Source organism: Bos taurus, chromosome 27, assembly GCF_002263795.3.
Source record: "Bos taurus isolate L1 Dominette 01449 registration number 42190680 breed Hereford chromosome 27, ARS-UCD2.0, whole genome shotgun sequence".
NCBI lineage: Eukaryota > Metazoa > Chordata > Mammalia > Artiodactyla > Bovidae > Bos > Bos taurus.
In genome coordinates, this window is record NC_037354.1 from 44,164,382 (window position 1) to 44,187,499 (window position 23,118).

The window sequence follows — 23,118 nt, forward strand, 5'->3', positions numbered from 1 at the left end:
ATGGAAGCTTTATTGGCTTAAATGTCTGTGATACACTGTTCTTCTCACTTTAAATGGTGAGAACACTTCAAAAAACTCTCTGTCCCCTTGTCTTCAAGAAAGTTACTGGGGTTTGAAGTGGAGAAGACTGTGGGTTTGGGCACAGCAGAAGGAAGGGTGCAGGATCTAGCAGGCTGTGATTCAGTCTCCCTCAGTCATCTGACTGCTCATCCATGTGTATAGTCATGCATTTATTCCCAGAAAAAGACAGACAAGTAGGTACCAGGACCCTCCTCCTGCACAGGAATCTAGAAGGATTACACCAGATATTCTCCTCAAGACCCAGCATCCTCACGGAGAAGGCAGACCCGCAAGCATGGTGATGCATGTGCAGATGGGGGCATGGGGCAGCGGAGGGTACCCAGTGCGTGCTCCTTCTACATGGGCAGCTGTGACGCTGTCTACATGGGCAGCTGTGACGCTGTCTACACGGACAGCTGTGAGCATCTACCAGCATCAAGGAAGCCAGGCTTGAACTGTGTCCTCAAGAAGACACAATGATTGGTTGTTTGCCATACGTTGATGTGGGTTTAGAGTATATGTGGAGTGGGATGTGACTGAAATAAATAAAAATTAATACACTGCCATGGCTTCACATTTTCTAGGCTTAATTGCTAGTTGAAACTTGCCTTTCAAAAAATGAGTTAAATTAACTACTCTAGATTGAATCAGTTCCTTTCCATACCTTGGAAAAATATTTACCCATATCAGTAAGGCCCTACTTTACTTTTCCTTCCCAGTCAAGTTGTTCAAAATATTTTTCCCCACTAGACTCCTTTCTGAATCCCTCCTCCATCCCTGACCCTTCTCAAAAGGGTCAGACTTCACATTTTTTTTTTGCACATATACATTTTTATTTTTATTGTGTGAATACCTAGGGGATTGCACGGTCATATAGTAATTGAATATAACTTTGTAAGAAATTGCCAAATATTTTCAAAGTGCTACCTTATTTTGCATTTCAACCAACAAGTATGAAATTTCCAGTTGACCTACATCCTTGCCAACACTTGGTACTGTTTTTCTTCTTAATTTTAGCCCTCCTAGTAGGTGATAGTAATATGTAATAGTTTTATTTTGCATTTCCCCAGTGATGCTAAGCAGATTTTTATTTGCATATTTGCTGTTTGTATTTCTTCTTTTATGAAATGTCTGTTCAACATTTTTGCATATCTTTGAGTTAATATTTTGTTATTGATCTATAAGAATTTTTTATATATTCCAAATGCATTTTTTGTTAAATATATGTGTTGCATATTTATTTTTCTTAGCAATAGCTGGCTCCCCCACTTTTTTTTTTACTTTTTGTTTTATATTTGCATATAGTTGGTTAATAGTGTTGTGATGGTTTCAGGTATACAGCAAAGTGATTCATTTGTACTTATGTATGTATCTATACTTTTTCAAATTATTTCCCTATTTAGGTTATTACAGAATACTGAGCAGAGTTCCCTGTGCTATGCAATAGGTCCTTTCAGTTACATATTTTAAATATAGCAACATGTTGCCTTCTCTTTATGTTTTAATGCTGTCTTTCAAAGGTAGGAAGCTTTAATTTTGATACACATTCAGCTCTCTCTATTCAAAAATTCTGTATCAGCAGATCCAACCAACTTCAAGTGGAAAATATTTTTTAAAACTCTAGAAAGTTCCAAAAGGCAAAATTTGAATTTTCTGGGCTGGCACAGGCAACTATTTACATAACATTTACATTGTATTAAGTATTATAAGTGATCTCAACTTAGCAGCAGCAGCAGAGATGATTTAAAATGTATAGGAGGATGTGTGTAAGTTATATGCAAATCCTATGCTATTTTATATAAGGGACCTGCGTATCCTCAGATGTTGGTATCCAGGCAATCATGGAACAAATGCTTTGTGAGAAAATGACTTCTCTTTGAGGTTACTCGCTAAATAACACAAAGGTCCCTATAGTCATAGCTATGGTTTTTCCAGTAATCATGTATGGATGTGATGGTTGGACCTTAAAGAAGGCTGAGCCCTGGAGAACTGATGCTTTCAAACTGTGGTTCTGGAGAAGACTCTTGAGAGTCCCTTGAACAGAAAGGAAATCAAACCAGTCCATCCTGAAGAAAATCAGTGCTGAATATTCATTGGAAGGACTGATGCTGAAGCTGAAACTCCAGTACTTTGGCCATGTAATGGGAAGAGCTGACCCATTGGAAAAGACCCTGATGCTGGGAGAGATGGAAGGTGGGAGGAGAAGGGGCAATAGAGGATGAGTTGGTTGGTTGGCATCACCAACTCAACCGACATGAGTTTGAGTAAACTCCGGGAGATAGTGAAGAACAGGGAAGCCCAGTGTGCCGCAGTCCCTGGGGTCTCAAAGGTCAGACATAACTTAGTGACTGAACACCACGACCAACAAGAACAGATAACTGATAAAGATCACCAAAAATCTTGATGACATGAAGTCTCACAGAAGTTGGCATCTTAATTGGTCCTTCCACAGGCAGCCTTCGACAGTGCTGACCACTTAGTATTTCCTTTTGTAAACATACTTTCCCTCTTGCCTCTGGGGGTCATACTCCCTGTCCTTATCTTTTATTCCGGTCCTTCTCCGTCTCCTTCCTTGGGCTGATGAGCCCCCAGGTTCAGGAGGCTGGTCTCTCTGTTATACCTGTTCCCAAGGAGATCTTTTTCACGTCCATAATTTCAGTTCCTGTGTGAGGACTCTCCAGTGTTCCCTCAGCAGGAAGTCTGCACAGAGCTGTCTTCTAAGTGCTAGGACCCATTTCCACTCACACCTCAGTCTTAGGATGTCAAAACTCTGAGCTTGTCTTCTCCTCTTAGACTTGCTCTCCCTCACCGTCTATATCTTGAAGACACTTTAGGGAGATGAACAAAGGTGTTCTCTAGTTTGCGTGATGCTTACCTAACTTACCTTTTTGGTATTGGGAAACCCACCTTAAACCATTTAAGCTCAGGAAATGTTTTGTTAATACCTTGGGTTGCACTGATTGCCTACACAGATTGGCAAATGCTTGGAGAGGAAGCAAAGAATGTATCACAATAATACCAAATGGAAAGAACGTGAGGGCAGAAGAATATTTATCAGGGTGTGGGGAACAGTGAACTGTATGCCCAGCTGTGCTGGCGTAGAGAAGTTCACTTGGGAAAGACCCAACTGCAAGGCCCCGATCGTGCGAAACGAGACCATGCCACAAGATGACAGCATCTTTTCTTCTCTTCAAAGGGTCAGACGACTAAAGCCTGGTTATTATGAACAGAATTACTCCTCAGGGTGATCAGAGGTATCAAGGGAAGTTTAACTGCCTACATTAGCTAGCTTTGAACATTTGGCTATTAGTGAGACTAAATTGTGACCCACTTTGGTGAAATGCAGCTTCCTGGTAGCGCTCTCAAGAATGAACAGAATTTTTTAAAAAGTACCATTTGCCCCAGGACAGGCCCATTTTGCATCTTTGGTTTGCAGAAGTGGTGTCATTTTTATCCAAGGCACTCCTTACTCATTAATACTGATTTCAGCATTACATTTTTTACATTAAGTTCTCCTTTGAGGATAATCATCATTGATCACAAAAGATTCCTAGATTGGCCATTGTCTTCTCCAGGAATGGAGGACTAATTCTTGCTGACCCAGTCCTGTCAGGGTCTGCCTTCTAACAGTGGCCAAGTCTGCCCCTGGGAAAGCTCTCCTGGCCATCCCCCAAAGGAGACAGACCCAGGGGAAAGCAAAGAGTTCTCTCCTATCAGCAGTGCTTTCTGGAACAGACTGTATCAGGCACTTGTATGTAAATGATTCCTTACTGGGGACCGTTGGTTTTGCATTGAAGCTACAAAGTCTGATGGAACCCTCTGCAGTGATGGAAATGTTTTTCTTCTTTTAATTAATTAATTTATTTTAATTGGAGGATATCACTTTACAATACTGTGTTGGCCTTTGCTCTACATTGATATGATTTGGCCATAGGCATGCATTTTTCCCCTTCATCCTGTACCCCCTCCCACATCCCTCCCCAGTCCATCCTTTTTTTAATTGCAGTATTCTATTCATTGAGGTAGCCTCGGTCACATGTGGCTGTCAAGCACTTGAAATGTGATTGAGAAACTGAACATTTAATTTTATTTAGTTCGTACTTAACCACACACAGCTAAAGATTACCATACAGGACATCTCAGCATTAGATCACCTTTTTGATTAGTTACAAATGATTTTGTGAAATTAAATCTTGTGAGTTCTTCTTGAGGAAAAATTTTACATTTTTACATTCACTGTTGCGGACTTGAGAGGAAGTTTCCAGGCAAAAGTGTTTGATCGCCTGAGAGAAGTTCCTTGTCTTCACTCATGCGCTAACAGAGGGGCTGAAGTGCAGAGGAATATACAAGATTAAATGTCTAAAAATCCCTACTCTGGTACTCTTAGAATCATCACAGCATTTTGCAGGCACCGGGGATTGTCGTGAGAGTGGGGCAAATAAGTGAGAGGGTCGACGTTGCCTCTAGTGAATACGTGACAACCAGAGCAGAGCTGTGCTTTGCTTTTGGTGCCAGTGTTCAATGATGATGACAGAGGAAGCATTATTTAGTCCTTCTTTCTTAGCGTTCTTCCAGAATGGGCTTTGACGCAGTTTACTGGAACGTTTATTTAATCACAGTCTTTTCCGTTATGACTATGATGAACACGACTCCCTGTGCTGTGCGAGAGCTCGCCCCTTCTCTGTTGGTTTGGGTCCCAGGCTCCCGCTCCACGCCCCTCTCACTGCTCTTCCCTCGTGGACCACAAGACTGCTCTCTGTGTCTGTGAGCTGTTTCTTTTTGCACATAGGTTTATTTGTGTCATGCTTTAGATTCCACATATAAGTGATGTCATATGGTTCTTTTCTTTCTCTGACTTACTTTGCTTAGTATGATAATCTCTAGGTCCATCCCTGTAAGTGCAAATGAAAAGGAGTATTCCGTCGTTTTTACGGCTGAGTTCTATTCCACTGGATGTCTTGGAATATTTAAATTCCATGACTTAAAATGAATAAATAAAGAATTTAAACAAGGGAAAACAGATCGCTCACATGGGCTTTCTTTTATGGGTAAAGTGTGAGTCAGTTAACCTGGGCAAATGTTTCTGCATCACGGTTTCCAGGTTAGTGTTAGAGTTGCTGTAACTCAGTCCCCTTCTTACCTTCTTCCCCTCTGTGGTCACGGGAAGAAGGGCTGGGGCAGCGGTCCTCAGCAGGAACAGCTCAGTGCTGCCCACTGCCCCTGTATGCCAGATCCTGCTTTAATATCCAAACTGACCTTCCAAGGGCAATGCACTTTATGCCCACAAGGAGCTTCATCCTCAGGTAGAAGGTGCTGGATCAATTAGTAGGCGAACCAACAATTCAGAACAGAGGGAAAATGAAAGCCATGAAAGAAAAATGGTGACCGAATCACAATAAATTCAATTTTATCTCCAAATCCATTTCTAATTGTATCATTCTGTTGGGAACAACATTTAAACAAAGATGGGAACTGAATGGGAGTTTGGATCACTGACGTTGAAGGGAGTATGGTAAACATACCGTTTTTCTAGCTAAGGAGTAAAAGATAACCTCAACAGCAGACTGCCCACTGTAATCCCCAGCCAGCAGCCTGGAGTATTTGGGAGGCAGCCACACAAGGGAATGTGACAAACACGTATTTGTTTTTCTGATTTGGCAAGTAGATGTTAAAGAATGCAAACTGGAGGGCTTTTGAAACATTTGATATGAAGCCCATGTGTTTCTGGAGACTTTCTCGAAGATAGGGCAGGATCAGCGTTTTCCCATGTAGACAAATACTGGTAATAAATACTGAACATTCCTTATCATCTTCTATACACGGAATGAGTCTACTCCTTTTTTTTTTTTTTTTTTTGAGCAGCAATAAAATTTTCTCACAAGACTTCTGATTTAGTGCATTCCATTCTGGCTGCAAGGGAGCTGGCTTGCCTTGTATGACAAAACTGACTTCACAGTATTCTTCTTTGTTGTCATTTTGTTTGTGTTTGTTGTTTTAACTTAAAGGCTGCTTGTATCAGTGCACTGAAGCTTGTTAGGATTACTCAGCGTGACAATGAATGCCATTTATTACCTAGGTGGTTTTCAGATGCAATGTATTTTAGATGATAGCTTTGACTTTTGAGTTTGCAAATTCGGCATTATAATAGACTCCTGGCAGAATTATTGTGTATTTTAAAGGAATTAAGGGTATATACTAGAGTGGGTGGCCATTCCCTTCTCCAGGGAATCTTCCCAACCCAGAGATCAAAGCCAGGTCTCCTGTATTGCAGGCGAATTCTTTACCATCTGAGCCACCAGGGAGGCCCATAGCAGGGCCTAGCACATACCAACTACTTAACAGATTTGTAAAATTTAGCTTTTTTCTCAGCATTCACCCCCTTCCACCCTGGCTGGTCTGTTTCACCAGCAACAGCATTCAAGGGCCATTGTTTTGTGTCAAGTCAAGTTTTGCTTTTATGCCCCCAATCCATCATTTCTTTTCTACTTCCTGTTCATAGTATCAGATATAATTCTCTATGTCCTCGATCACGTAGGCCCCAGAAACCCTATCTTGCCCTTCCCTCCCTCAGCACACATGGCAAATTCAAACTGCAGTAGTTGGGATTGGATGTCAGTAACATTCCACTCCTGTCAGATTAGTTGCAAGTAACTACTTACGACTTGATGTGTAAAATGTTCTCAGTGTTATTCAACTAGATTAAATATTCGGAGCAGTTTAGCAGTTTAACTCTGGCTCACTGTTGACGCTGCTGAACATATGTGTATATTTCAGTATAGGTAAGCATATATATGGGCTTCCTGGGTAGCTCTGTGGGTAAAGACTCCACCTGCAAGGCAGGAGATGCAGGCTCAGTCCCTGGGGTGGGAAGATCCCTGGGGGAGGGCATGGCAACCCACTCCAGTGTTCTTGCCTGGAGAGTCCCATGGACAGAGGAGCCTGGTGGGCTATAGTCTATGGGGTCACGAAGAATTGGACACGACTGAAGCAACTTAGCACAGCACACAAGCATATATATACATATACATATATATGTGTGTATATATATATACACATATATAATTAAATTTATACCGAAAGAAAAAGGTATGCTAGAAATTATTTCTCCCATCAAGAAATCAGGGATTTCTTCTGCTTTCTATAAATACAGATATTATATATATATGTGTGTATGTGTGATAATATTCAACAGCAGCAACCCCTGATCATTTTTAACTTCACTTTTGCCATTTGGGGAAATGAGTGATTAAGTAGTAGGTTAAGCTGTGAGACAGGATGTCTGACTGTTTTATGAACCATGAATGGACCAAGTGCAGAAGTTCAAGGTTAGAAGTGTTATATTATGGAAAGAACACTATTTTACTCTCAAGGAATATTTTAAAATGTTGATTTACAAGGTAACCTCTAACTGTGAAGTCTCTCCTTCTGCAGTGGCCAGAATCAACCAAGTGCAGAATAGGCAGGTGCCTTTAGGGTTGTCTTGATTGACCTCCTCTAGGGGGCCCAGATATGCGTCTGCACCAACCTGAGCATTCCTTTGGAATTTATTGGGTTCATTAAAAACACCCGCCTCACTTAGCACCGCCTGGTCAGGCTCTCTGCTAGGCACTCTACCTACATTTTCTCTAATATGATGCTTCAGCTGACAACCAGTGGTTTAGAATTCCTATTTGTCTGTATAAATTGTTAAAATGAATATTTCCAAATTGGCATTTTAATTAGGTTTTCAAAAATGCAAATTGTTGAAGTGTATAATGTCTTATTTTTTCAGATAATCTCTATTAACAAATGTCCTATAAACAAACAGGTTATTCCAGTATTTTTTAAGTTCACAGATTTGCACTGCTGTGAATACAGAGCTGTATTGTGAATAGACCAAAGTACACTCTATAGTATATGTTTGCTCTATAATTCAATTCTGAATTCTAAGTATGAATCTAGGCTAGCAGATCCAAGCCTCAAGAAGGGACAGAGAGGAGTTTTATGAGCTTAGATCACTTGCTTCATCGATTTACCTTATTTACCTTCATTATTCAATACCTTACTCAGTATAGGTCTAATAACTGATGTCTATTTAATGAATGTTTTTTTAGTTTATTGAATATAATGGGATGTAAAGAAATTTGGAATAGAGGGATATTAACTGCTCTGAAATCTGAATGTTCTGTTAAGGCTTAATTTGTAAAAGCTATGTAAGTTAAAATTGCATACTGTATGAAATACGTGATACTAGAAGTAGTACCACAGAGTTTTCCATACACAGGGCGTGCATTTGTATCTTTTCTGTTCCCAACCCATGGAGGCTTCAAACTGCTTTTCTCAAAGTAAGAGCATCAATATTTTCAGAAGTGACATTCTGACGAAAGAAGCAACACTGGTAAATGGTAATGACACAGCAAACTCTTTGTTACCTACAGTCCTGTCTACACATTCATATATATCTTGATGTTTATTATCGTCAAGATAATTTTATAATAAAGAAAATAATAGTAAACATACACTCATGCCCTAAATAAAATAAATTCTTTTAAAAAATGAAAGAATGAAATAGCTGTTTTCTCAAGGAGCACATTTTAGTCTGCTTTACAGGAAACATGTTATGTTTGCTGGTTTTAACTTCATACTATTTTCCAATAGTATTCTTACTGCTGAGCGTATACAGATTGAAACAAGCAAAATATTTTTCAGAATGTATCCTAATTTTAAGAGCAGAAATGTTAGTCATAGATAATTTTTAAGAGACAGTCTTAATTTGGGGCCTAAATATTAATACTATAGTCAGTTCCGTCAGTCAGTTCAGCTGCTCAGTCATGTCCAACTCCTTGCGACCCCATGAACCACAGCACTCCAGGCCTCCCTGTCCATCACCAACTGCTGGAGTCCACCCAAACCCATGTGCATTGAGTCGGTGATGCCATCCAGCCATCTCATCCTCTGTTGTCCACCCCACCTGGGTTTGCATGGCAAGTGGCTGAAGAATGTATGGTCACACCATGTTCTCTGTTTTCCAATGATCTTACACTTCTCTCTCTTCAATTAGGTAGAAAGGGCTGAACTCAGATAGTATCAACAGCTCCCCTCCAATGTTACGAGTCTTCCTCCATGTCTTCTTATCCCCTACGTAGGAAGCCCCAGTTGCAACCTTAAGAGAGGGCCCTGAACTGTATGTATAATAAAATGCAAATGAAACCTGTATCTCAGAGGAAGAGAGGTATATATCTAGAGGAATTAATTTTCCCTAGCGGTAGAATCAGTGTATATTTATTCTTTGTTCCTCTCAGCGTGGTGGATAAAAAAAAGAAGCCTGAGCTTTTCCAGAACCTCTTTGGCTCTCTTGAACAAATGGGGAACTCATAAAGGAAATAATTCCAGAATATGTTCCTGCTAAATTGCATTCTTATAATTAGAAGAATGAAATGTTTCTGTGGAAGCAGCATAAACAGCTAAAGAGTTGATCAACTTATTTTTTCTCTCCATGGTATTATGCTATCCGTTACCTGATTTCTGAGAATTTAGGGTCAAACAATGTAATGGATATACATGAATGAATACCTTTTGCAAGGTGTGACTCTGACACAGATAATAATAATTTAAAATGATATGTTTAAAGCTATTATTTACGGACATGTTAAATTGCACCTCAGATTTCAACCCAAATTTATTTTACTTCTGAGTTTTCTAAAGAGGCACCAACCAAAGTTTTATTTTGGTTCTTTAACTTTTCATCAAAAGAGAAATTGGTAGGAGCACTAAACTCACGGCAGGCCCATCATCGACGTTTTACGAATGCCCTCTATACCACCCCGTGGACAGTAAAGTTGGTTTATAGTGCGCCCTGGTGACTGTAACTCACTGTATTTTGCTTTTATCTCCCTCTGTTTTAACATCAGCCCTCTATTTTCTGACTCTTTACTATTTTTCACTTTAATTGGCTTGTTGTTTCAAACTGGATATTGTTGGCCTTGTCATTGAAGAACAGTTCAAGAGGGAAGAAAGAAAGAGTGGGAAAAATACTGGTTTTGTTAATTTGGCTCTGGCTGATTTTATACCTGAAGCCAGGAGACCTGATGGTTTTTTTGGTATGGTTAGTTAAATCCTGTGCTGATGGCTTCTGCTGTGGATGTTAAGTCACCCGCCTTGTTAGTAGATCCTCTGGTCCAGTAGGGTTGGATCTGCCATGGGGGAATCATTTTTTAAATGTTCATCTTTGTTCAGGTGACTGATGGGGCGCAAGAGGGTGGTCTGTGTGCAGCTGACCTGGTAAGATCTGTAAAGATAACTTGGATGGGATCTCGCTCCAGGTTGTTTTAAAAGCAAGATGGCAGGCAAGGAAGTGGCACAAACAGGAGCCTTTCTTCTCTTTTCTGTCTCCTAGAATTCTTTTCCATGAGAAAAAGGAAAAATCCCAGTGCGTTTTGTTTTCCTAATGCTTCTTTGGATTCTCACCAGTAGGTTTTTACAGTCTGTTGCTTGCCTCTCAGATTAGAAGAACGCTGGCATATTTTAACAGTTTCCTAGGATTCAAACAGCCTTTAATTAACAACAAATTGATGTTTTGGAACGTAACCAGAGTATGAGAGACAGAACAGGGAGGTAGGCTCCTTTCAGCTTCCGAACGCAGTGAAATCCTAGAACAGGGGGCAAAGGTGTGAGTCTCCTGCGGACAGCCTCTGCCCACTGGTGTGCAAAGGAGGCGTCTGTGTTGCCGTCACATGCCATTCCTTCTCCTTGATGGCCTTCCATATTCCACCTACTCGTGACTGGGAAGGCAGGGGGCAGGTAGTCTTGAATCTTTAAAGCCGCAGGGATTAAGTGGCTCAGGGATCCTGTGATTTGTAGCTGGATTTGCTGGTTTTAATCTTCCAGTCGCCAGGGCTGTCAGGTATGGCTGCCCGTGTTTGTGGTTAAGTTTCCTTCCTGTGCCAGCTTCATGTCATCTCGCTGCCAGAGTCTGGGACGTGGTGGAAAAGAGCAGTTCTGTAAAAGAATCACTCAGACTGGATGCATATTTTCAGCCAAAGTTCGTTTTCAAAGACGGTTAGGGGATAATTGAAAGAGTTTTCCCTTTGAATCAAGGGATCTTAGTTACAGGTTTGCTGGTGACTCAGTCCAGAGCTCGAGGCAGAAAAAGAAGAATGGACTGCGGGCTATGACATGTTTGAAATGTTAACAATTGCTTACGTAGGCAGACAGTCCTGATCCGAGAGGGACGGGAGCAGCAAGTGTACGCCCTCTGCTCACCTGTGCCTCTGCTGGGTCCCGGCTTTGGGGTCAGTGCGCTCTGTGTCTTGTTTTCTCCAGTGACCTGGAAAGCTGGCATTTTGGTCTCAGAAGAGGCCTGGGTGACTGAGTGCTGTGTGTTCCCCATGCTCCAGTTCCCTGACCGTGCCCTCTCTTCTCCTTTGTACAGGTGGCACATGCCAGAGCCCCGCTCTCCCAGCCCTGGTCCGGCCGCCAGCCCCGCCTTTGCAACCGTCGCTGGACATTAAGCCGTTTCTCCCATTTCCTCTCGACACGGCGGCCGCAGTCAACCTCTTCCCCAATTTTAATGCGGTAAGTCCCGCGCCATCTGCCTGGGCCAGGGTAGTTGGCCCTGGAAAGCGTCCAGGGCCGGGGATGAGCTGGCCACGGCCTCCCTTCTACCCCGCCCTTTACTCCATAGCTTGGCCGAAAGGACGCCGAGTTAGTTGCCTGGTTGTGTGAGGTCTCCAGGGCCAGCCTCCTTCAGGAAAGAGGAGCAGAGCTTGCATCTGATGGGGTGGATCATGAATCTGTGCCTCCCTTTTCCTGTCTTTCTGGGCAACACTAGACATTTGATTAGTTTCTTTTCCATGCCAAGTTCAGTTTAACTGAAAGGTAATGAATGTGTTAGAGAGCATTCAGATTCATGTCGATGTCTGAAAACTTAACCATGTGTTTCTTCTCTCTGGGCCTTCTACTTTAATTTTCAAATCTGTTACTTCTTTTCTGATTTCATGAAGAGGACCCTGATCATCACACTAGAGATACATTCTATGCATAAAGCACATTCTCCCTCTTAATTTAAAAGCAATTAGGGTTCTGGTAGAAATAATTTTCTTTTTGTTTTTTCTTTCTTCTCATACACTGCTCCTCAACTTGAGTCTTTCTTAAGTGACCTTGTTCTGGGAGCTCTGTCACCGGCCTTCTCAACACCAGCACAGCAGTTACTTGCCTCTGTTTTCACTCTTGTGCTTGTCTTTAAAAGTTGACAGATTCCTCATGTGCATCATCATCCTTTTTTTTTTTTGTACAAGCACTGAGAATATTCTTAGGATGAAAATAGAAATAAGGGTTGAAAAGGTTAGAAGCCAGTAAGTGACATTGTTTTCTAATATCTGATTCAGTTTTCAACAGTTGTTATGATGCAGGTCTGAGTTTATCGATGACAGAACTTGTCAACACAACCAAGGGGATTAAGATGTAAGGTCTCTGAAGGCCCAATGAGCTAAATAATATAGACTTCTTTTTGCAACATCTTACCTCCATGATGGATTAAAAAGAAAAAACACTCTGTCCACAATTAGGTCATTCTCCTTGAGGAGACAGAAGTGGGTCTCTTTTACTTTAATTATGCTTCGTCACAGGGACTTTGGGCCTGCCAAGGAGATGGTGCACTTGTGTGTTTGCCTTTACTGAAGGACACTGGAGAGTCACAGTGGTTGCTTTGCTTTGGGGAACATGAAGGATTTTCCATAAGAGTCTTTTTTTTTTTTTCTTGTCCAACTTCAGTATTATTTTTGTAGCAATATGTATAAAACTCAACCACTGTTTGGGCAACCTTAGGAGAAAGCAAGCCTAAGAGATGAACACATTTACACCTCTTAATTATACTGTTACCTTATAAAAATGTAAAGTTCAACATTTGCTCCTCTGAAAGCAAAGCACTGAACAGTCTCCAATACAGTAACCAAGCTGTGAGTTAAGATGTGTTTAAACGCAGGCAAGACCTTTCAGACTAGGAGTTTTTTTCAATTACATATATCCAAATGACAGTGTTATAATTCAAATTGAACAACAATAACAGGAACAAAATCTTGATAATATAAGAAATGGGGGAAATAAAACCTGACTTCTGAACCAAATGTATCCCATCTCATGGAAGAGTGAATTACTGGGAAGCATGCCACGGAGAAGAGAAGCTCCAAAGAGTCTTGTTTTGAAATGCATGAAACATAAATAGAGCAGCATAAAGATCGTATTTCCAAAGCAAAGGTTTCTAATTCTAGGTATTTCAATAAAAGTAGAGGAAGACCCAGCTCAGATCAGATCTGTTGGTCGTTGAACGACCGCACTGAAGTCCGGGCTCCGTCTCTCTGAACAGCCTGCCCACTGCACTGTTAGTGGCTTCTAGGCACCATCGTGCTTCCCGGACCCGGAGACGACCCATCAGGTGCTTCACCAGGCCGCTGAGACCACGGCCTCCTGTCACGCACAGCTCTGGAGAAGCCAGCGTACAGTTCCTGCAAGGTTGCAAAAGACTGGGATTTAAACTTCTGATTTGCCCTTCGGGAACCATTAAACGTGAAACGAAGGATTTGACTGACAGTGCGTGTTCTTTGTCACTGAAGAAAGACGAGTGATGTATTGAGCTGTGGGACCCTGAGCCAATCTCTGTCCTCTTTGCTGCTGTTTCCTCGTCTTTAAAATGAAGGGAGTGGACCTGATGATCTCTTCCTTTGGGTTTATAATGTTCAAAATACTTGAGCTTTTGTGGACAAAGACAGCCTTGTGTGTGGTCCAGCTGGCTTCTGAGCTAGACTGCCTGTGTTCAAGTCTTAGAACTGCTGCTCACCATCATCATGGCCTTGGCTAAGTCACATAATCCCTATGTATCTCAATGTCCTTGTTTGTAAAATGGGACTAATAATTAACCTACTTCCTAGGCATGTGGTCATGATTATGTGGGTTAAATCATTTAGAACGCGGCTCAGCCTATAATAAGCACTGTTTGAGTGACAGGTATTATGTGCATAAGTAGCCTTCTTATTTTGAATGTGGAAGTTCATCAACTAATGGATTGCCAAAGTTTTACTTGATCCCTTTTCTTATGTGATTGATTTGGACTTGTGTTGGTGTTTTTCCCAGTCAAACCAAGAGACCCCTGTGTTGCTACGCCTATTGGTTATTTCCTTCTAGTGCTGACTAAGTCACAACCGGTCCAAGATTAAGTCAGTCTGTGTTTCCAACTGAGTGGAACATTGCAAAGCCCATATCCTGTAGTTCTGGGCTGAGAATTACAGCCCCATATCCTATAATTCCCAGATGTACAGAGCATCTCTGACTAACACCCTGAGTTCTTGATTTTGTAGCAGGTGTGAAAATCTCAATCCACAAATTCAGGGTATATTAATTATAACATTTTATTGCTGTTAGTTGATTTTATTTCTGGTTCAAAAGCTCATTCCATGAGTCGGTAGGGAAATGAAATTTAATTGTTTCAGAATATGCTAAGGTTCTGGAATCTAATAGATTCCATCCAGCTTTTGGTGGGAGAGTTCCTCTGTTCATCAAGTGATGGATCTACACAGATGACTGTGGGATGATGAGCCCCTGATGATCATGGCTTTGGGGCCCCAGTTCTCACCTGTGGACACACAAACGTGCAGGGCTGCAGTGGCCCCTCCTACCCAGACGTGCCCAGTGCTGCCACCCGTCTGCTACCTCACGGCCTTCTTTCCTCTGACCTTTTTGAGTTCAGATATGAGCCAGGACTCTTGCCTGGAAAATGCCATGGACGGAGGAGCCTGGTAGGCTGCAGTCCATGGGGTCGCTAAGAGTCTGACACGACTGAATGACTTCACTTTCATGCACTGGAGAAGGCAATGGCAACCCACTCCAGTGTTCTTGCCTGGAGAATCCCAGGGACAGGGGAGCCTGGTGGGCTGCCGTCTATGGGGTTGCACAGAGTCAGACACGACTGAAGCGACTTAGCACGAGTCAGGAAGAATCATGAAACATCTGGGGAAAAAGAAGTGCAGTTAGGAGAGAAAGAAACGATGGGTGTAGGATGGGAGCTGAGCTGTGGACACATAAAAGCACATTCAACAAAGCCGTTGGGCTCCCTTAATCTCTTTACAGCCAACTTCTGGGGAGTAGCAACAGAAGCTGCTTCATTGACCTAGGGTTGCTGCAGCCAGTAGCTTTCAGACAAGAGAAGTTCCCTTGACTTTTCCTTGTACCCCTACTCTGTCCCTCCGTCTCTTTAGACAATGGAGTCTCAGTGCTTAGGGCCACTATTATCTCAGTGATCCCTTTCTGCACGTGCATTTCTTGAGAGGATCCAATCCTGGAAATAGGTTAATGCTATTTATTGGTAGTAAAGGAATATTTCCTTCTTACGTAGTATGAACATGGTTGATTCAGTCAACTGCTAGAGTTCAGTTCAGTTCAGTTCAGTCGCTCAGCTGTGTCTGACTCTTTGCCACCCCATGAATCGCAGCACTCCAGACCTCCCTGTCCATCACCAACTCCCGGAGTTCACTCAAACTCAACATCCATCGAGTCGGTGAAGCCATCCAGCATCTCATCCTCTGTTATCCCTTTTCCTCCTGCCCCCAATTCCTCCCAGCATCAGAGTCTTTTCCAGTGAGTCAACTCTTCACATGAGGTGGCCAAAGTACTGGAGTTTCAGCTTTAGCATCAGTCCTTCCAAAGAACACCCAGAGCTGATCTCCTTTAGAATAGGGATAACAAAATTTATGTTGTGACCTCTGCCATGAAACAATTTATAAAGGAGAAGCTGGACAAATAAAGAAATATTTGTAAATGCAGGTGCTTTTATAGAGAATGATGTGTGGTACAAAATGTCCACTCAAGGGCAGGAGTGAAACGTTGTCTTGGTGAAGGTTTGGTGAGAAAAATAGAAACTATTTTTGGCGAGCAAACAGGAAGGGAATTAATAGAAGGATTTAGATGCTTACAAAACATTTGGAGGTGCCGGGCAAACAAAGGTCAGAGTAGGCTGTTGCTGGCTCTTGGTGTTTCAGCTTGGTCTCATGGCGTCAGGAAGTTGCAGAAATACAGGATGCCTGGTAAGCCCAGTTACTTTCATCCAAATCCCATGACTTAGGATTTTTTAAAAGATAACAATAGATAATAACCCACTGAATGAACTATGACTCTATTATTCCACACAGATATAAACAGAGAAGGTAAAGCTTTTACTTACAATAGAATGCAGTGAATACACATAGGAAAATGAAAATTAAAAATTACCATTCTGCAACTTATTCAGCAAGAGACATCAATGGATGATAAGCATAGTAGATGAAGGTGCAATAGGGAACATTGTATTTACATAGTCTCCGAATATTTCCACAAGAAAAAAAGGAATTTCATAGTGGAGACACCTGGCAGGCAACATTGATCTTGCTCAAGTGGTTGATATTGTCATCCGTAATTTGACAAATAAATATCATGTACCACTGAGTAGGACGTGATGATAAGACAGCATCGCTAATGTGGTATCCCAAAGACTTGTATCCCAAATCTTCAGTGACTCTTACGCTGAACTTCACGGGCAGATCTCTGTGGGAAAGTAAACCTCGGGCTTCCTGTCCTTAGGGTGCCAGGGGACCACACGGAAGGAGGGGCAGCGCGGGGCTGCTGACAGAAAACATGATGTGACAGCAGAATGGAAAGGGCTCCAAGGAACCCGAAATGCGAAAGTTCCAGCAATTATGAGCAAGAGGCTAAGTGCCCTGGAGCCCCAGTGTCCCGTTCCATAAAAGAACAGTGACTCGATCTCACTTAGGTTTGCTATCAGATAGGTAGCTGGGTTTTAAAACGCTGGAGGTGGAAGCCAGGAATGGGCTTGAATAAGTATGACCTTGGGGTATCGCTCGATTGGACCAAACCCGTAAAAAATGACTATGTTCCCAGACAACTTTCTCCAAGGGTTTCAGAGCTGCCTTTCTGATTCTCATTCCTCTGGCATCCTTTCTTCATATTCTGCTCAGTCGTCATGACAATAATGAACATTCGGAGTGTCATTAAAAAGGTGCAGTGCTTGGAGGGTGTGTTGATGAGGGCTGACAGTGAGCCTGGCTCCGTGCTCCCCTCCCATAACTGGGCTTCTTGTTGGCATAAAGATTAAGTGGGTAAGCTTGACCTGCACATGCCAGATACTCAGCAAGTACCGCGTCTTGTCGCTTCCAGAAGATGCACAGGGCAAGGTGAGGAGGGCGCGCAGAGGGCAGGAAGGCGGAAAGGTGTGCACATGCAGGAGGTGACGCTTTTGCTTTGAGGGTGCTCTGGTTATCACGTTGTTGAACATTAAAGATGGAGATTAGCATAGAAAGTTAGACTCTGTGCTCTTCCTCTGGGTCATGTTGTTTCATTGCCAGACAGGGAACATGTGGGAAGGAAGGAAGGGGAAAAGAGAGAGGCCGAGAGAGAAAGAGGTCAAACCCTAGCGTCTGACATCATTTCTCAAAAACAGCAGTAATCTTACCAACAACTAGCCCTGTACACTTGAAGATGGTGTTACTTTGGATTGGGAAGTTTCATTTGTTGGAGGCAGAAAAGTGAACTTGATGTGTTTTATAGGGACGCTTCCCATGTTTGCGAAGAATCAAGGGGACTGCGTCAAGGGCAGATTCTGACCTAGCAGTTCAAGGATAGGGCCTGAGCATGTATGTGGGCAGAGGGAGGGGACGTCAGAAAAGTGGCGCCACGTGCCGGGCAGGTCTCTCTTTCCCATCACTTTGTTTGTTGGCTGGGCTGGACCTTCATTGCTGCCTGGGCTTTTCCTAGTCGTGGGGAGCGGGGGCTGCTCTCTAGATGGGGGCTTCTCTTGTTGCAGAGCTCAGGCTCAAGGGCGTGTGGGCTTCAGAAGTAGGAGCCCCAGGCTCTGGAGCCCCAGCTCTATAGCTGTGGCACTTGGGCTTAGTTGCTGCATGGCATGTGGGATCTTCCCAGACCAGGGATCTAACCCAGCTCTCCTGCAATGGCAGCTGGATTCTTTACCACTGAGCCACCAGGGGAGCCCCATGAGACAGTTATTAAACACTCCTGCTTAATTAGAAGCAGAGTATTTCTTCATTCATTCAACAAGTATTTATTGAGGGCCTACTATGTGCTGACCCCTTAGGATTCAACAGCAGAACTACGAGCCAAGTCTCTGCTCTTCTGGAACTTACTTCCTTGTATTTGTCTGCTGGGGCTTTGGGGACAGTTGAAGGTATCAGTAGCCACAGCTCTACCGCACATGATCCTTTCATGGTTGGTTTTTTAGCTCCCAGAAGCACTTGGAGCCTTGCTTATAGGGAGACATTGTTTAGGATATTGTTTCTAGCTGCCAGTAATGAAATACTGATTGTGGACTAAGTATGTAAAATCATCACTTGTATCCCAACTGGTTAAAAGCAAAACTATTTTCTATGAAATTTTTAAACTTTTATGCACATCACAACTTCAAAATTGTTGTTGAGAAAAATATAGGAGTGAGTGTTTCATTCATTTACTCATTGAATGATTTCCTCATTCTGTAAAAGTTCAAGTCTCACTGGAAAAATTCTATGGGTTGAAAAATCGGCCTCTGCAAAATAGCTCCATCAAAAGCCTGTGTGGTGGTATATCCCTGATGGTTCCGTGGTGGAGAGCCTGGGCTTCTGATGCAGGGCATGGGGGTTCAGTCCCCAGTTGGGGAACTGAGATGCCCCATGCCATGGGACATGGCCAAAAATAAATGAATTCTTAAAGAAGCATCTATGGATAGGATAGTGCTAGTAAGAACAATAGAGAGTTAGAGGAAGGGTAAGACGTAATTTTCTTACTTGCCGATTCACTCTCTGCACATTTATGCAGCACTGAGTGTGTGTCTGACACCCTAGTGGACCTGGAAATACAAAAGCAAAGATGAGAAGAGGAGGAAGAGGAGACGAGGGGGATGGTCTTTGTGACGATGGCATCAACCGAGTTGACCTGTCACTCCTGATAACACCCTTCTGTCCGCAAGTGGCAAAACATCTGGATATAAGGCACTCCGTTAGGCAATGAGCTCTATGCAAGCATTTTGCTGGCAAAGTGGGGAAGAGTAGTTAAAATGTTCTATAAAGAACTCAGTAATTAAATCAGTAATTAACGTGCTACCTGAGGTCAAGGGAAGGAGAGGTCACTTGGAGGGGAGCAAAAAAGCTACATGGTATTGAGAGAATAGAATTGAAACAAATACTACACTGCCATATGTCAAATAGGTGTCTAGTGTGAGTTCAGTGCGTGAAGCAGGGCACCCAAAGCTGGTGCCCTGGGACAACCCAGAGGGATGGGGTGGGGAGGGAGGTGGGGGGCTCAGGACGGGGGGACACATGTATACCTGTGGCTGACACACATCGATGTATGGCAAAAACCATCACAGTATTGTAAAGCAAGTATCCTCCAACTAAAGTAAATAAATTAATTTTTTATTAAAAAGCTATATGGTAAAGGTTAAGGTTGAATTTGGGATCTGAAGTCAGCTCCATATTCATCTTGTTCATTAAGGTACAGAGCTTGGAATCTCACAAAGACTCAATGCACGTCTGTTTTTAACTGAAGGACGGTTGACTTACAGCGTTCTTTTAGTCTCAGGAGTACAACACGGTGACTCAGTTGTATATGTATATATCTTTTTCATATTATTTTCCACTATGGCTTATCACAGGGTACTGACTGACCATAGTTCCTTGTGCTATGCGGTAGGTCCTTGTTGGTTCTGTATTTTACACTTTATGGTGTGTATTTGTTCATCTCCAACCCCTGATTTAGCCCTCCCCCAGTCCTCTTTCCCTTTGGTGGCCATCAGTTTGTGTTCTGTGTCCCTAAGCACACATTTCTTGAGTGAATGAGTGGAGGATGGATGGATGCATAGACAGGTAGGTAGGTAGGTAGGTAGGTAGACAGGCAGAAAAATGCACGACAGGTAACTGATAGAGGAGAAAAAGTCATTACAGTTGTGTAATAAGAAACATGAAACTTTTAAAAATCTTAGTGCTCACTGCTTCATACATTAGATGATTTCTATATAACAGAAGTTATTCATTTAAGCAATTATTAGGAAACATAGGAAGCACAGCATCAAACCATCCCCTTAAGATGCATTCACAATCTTATGTTGGGTCGTGTGTTTATTTACTCCAGTTGTAGAAAAGGACAGTGGTGTCAAAATCCCAGTTTCTGCCTACAGAATATAATCTAAAATCAGTCCTTTGCATTTCTCATCAACAACTTCATGTGAGTCCAGAAGGGCTGTCACCATAAAATGTTGGTGAGGCACTTTAGGACTTTAAAAGGACAGCTTCAAATGTGTTTTAATGTATAGAGATTATTCTACAGGTTAAATATGCATTTATAATATTATAAGTGAATGACAAAAATACAGAACTCAAAATAGAACATTTCAAGTTTTTTGTTTTTTTACCTTTGGATATAAACCCTTCAGGATCTTTATTTCCCCCATATTTAAAATGGCAGGGCTGCCGTATTGACTGGCACATTTTGTCTCCTTTCCCTTGAAAAGTCATCCTTGGCTTGTGTCGCCCCCACACCTGTGCAGTTTGCCTCCTGCTGCAGCTACGGAGTTGCCTCTCCTCTCTCAGCCAGTGTGGGAGTTGCAGAAACAGTCTCATCACACCTCTGTTTGTTTGGTCCAGAGAGAGATCAACTAAATTCAGTTTACACATTAGTACCTGTTCCTAAGAAGTTTTCACAACAGCTGCTCTCGGTAAATTAGGTAGGGAGCCAAGGTGAAATTATGGGTAGAAAAATAAACCTGCCTTTCTTAGTCACAAGTGGTAGAAGGTATGGAAATTTTGCAGATGAAAAATGCTGTAGTAAATACGGTATTGATTACTAAGATCCTTGCCTTTCAAAGACAAATGTAGCAGATTTCTAGCCAGTTCTGTGCATGGTGTGCCATATTTGTACAGCAAAGGCATCTTTAAAAATGTATGGTTATTAAATCTTTCATTGTATGCCTTCATGTTCAAATAGCTATATAATATTCACTTGAGCCATACCGCTTCCTGTGAACCAAAAATTGTAAAAGTCAAGACTACTTATAAGGACCCTCAAACACAAAATGACTGAAACACAGAATATCCAGGCTTGAAAATAAAAGGCTGAACAATTGCAGACAACACAGATATTTTTCTGTTTGTTTTTTTTTTTAATTTTTTTTTAATTAATTTTATTTTATTTTTAAACTTTACATAATTGTATTAGTTTTGCCAAATATCAAAATGAATCCACCACAGGTATACATGTGTTCCCCATCCTGAACCCTCCTCCCTCCTCCCTCCCCATACCATCCCTCTGGGTCGTACCAGTGCACCAGCCCCAAGTAATGCTTGTGCACTCTTTGACCAAGAAACCTATTTCCCTATTATTCCAAATGTGATGTGATGAGGACAAATTTCCCTATCTGCCCTCCCCTTGGGCCTCCATTCTCTTGTCAGGGACGGTTAGTGGCTTTTGTCTCTGTCCTTCCAGTGATATTTTGAGGTGTGAGCATGTTTTTCTCACTAAAGATTGAGGCATGATGCACATTATACCTTTGTTTTCCTTTCTCAGCCCATCGAATCCTAGTGATTTGGAGCTTTACTTTTGCAAAAGTATATATTGGACCTGTTTGCTTAGTCTGTATTTTGTGCTAACTGTGATCCTGGGTCACCACGAGGACCCAGGTAAGAGACTGTCTAAGCTCCTAGTTTATTGTAGCATCCAGAGACTCTCTGGGTGATTTCCTGTTCCACACGTATAGACACTTTAAAAAGGAAAGAAGCATTTTAGAGTTAATTTGTATCTGAGGCAAATCACTTATTTTACAGAGAAGCCTAGAGTGATGGAGACATTTCCAGTTTCATGGCACAGAAGTGGGAGAGCTAAGAGAAAACTGAGACTCCTGACCTCTCTCTCGCATGGATGCTTCTCATTGAATCAGATCATTGTGGGTTGAATTGTGTACCCCCAGCATTCACAACCCATGGTGCCTTAGAAATGAGATCGTACTTGGAAATAGGGTCGTCAAAGATGTAATTTGTGAAGATGAGGTCATTAGGGTGTACCCTAGTTTATTATGACTGGTATCCTATAGAAAGAGGACATTCGGACCCAGAGACAAGCAGAGAGGGCAGATGCCATGCAGACACAAGGAGAACACCCTCTATAAGCCAATAAGAGACCCAGAACACATCCTGCCCTCACGGCCCTCAGATGGACCCAACCCTGCTCACACTTTGCGTTTGTACTTCTCACCTTCAGAACTGCGAGATAATACACTTTTGTTGTTGAAGAACACCCAGTTTGTGATGCTCTGTTATAGTCACCCAAGCAAGAAAGGATGTTTAGAGCCACCTGGTCTACCTGCCTGCACTGACACTCCTCTGTTTCTGACAACTTGCAATCCAGCTTCTTACTTAGCTGTCGCCCATGACAGTGAATAAGGCTGCCCCTGGGAGAGAGGGACTCTCCACCACTGGTCACACCTGCTGTAAAGAAGTTCTCTATTTGGAGCCACTGCAGGCTCCCTATAACTGCTATAAACCAAGGAAGAAGATAAAGCACAATCTATGGCTTTTATGAAAAAAAATTTATTGATCACAAACTAAGCAATAAGGGCTACTAAAGAATGCAATTATATACCCACCTTTAAAAAAATCCAATTTCATAAGGGCCTTACGTCTTAAAAGTGTTACCTGGATGACATTGGTAAGGAAATGCAGGGGCTTGGGGTAAAATAACTTGCCCCGGTTTTATTTATACACACACACACACACATACACACACACACACACACACACACACACATATATATATATATATATATATATATATACTTCCCTGGTGGCTCAGATGGGAAAGAATGCACCTGCAATGTGGGAGACCTTGGTTTGATCCCTGGGGCGGGAAGATCCCCTGGAGGAGGGAATGACAGCCCACTCCAGTATTCTTGCCTGGAGAATCCCATGGACAGAGGAGCCTGGCAGTCTACAGTCCATGGGGTCACAAAGAGTCAGACATGAATGAGTGACTAAGCACAGCACATCATATATATGTGTG

The 23,118-nt window shown here is 42.3% G+C and overlaps 1 protein-coding gene across 4 annotated transcripts in view; it reads left to right on the plus strand.

The window, feature by feature from the left end:
* Positions 1-23,118, plus strand: part of ZNF385D (zinc finger protein 385D) — a 986,289-nt gene that overhangs the window by 713,942 nt on the left and 249,229 nt on the right. For all 4 annotated transcript variants that reach the window (XM_024986354.2, XM_024986356.2, XM_024986355.2 and 1 more), the window contains one exon: positions 11,471-11,613. In XM_024986354.2, coding sequence (XP_024842122.2) covers positions 11,471-11,613 — 143 coding nt within the window. The remainder of the gene's footprint in view (positions 1-11,470; positions 11,614-23,118) is intronic.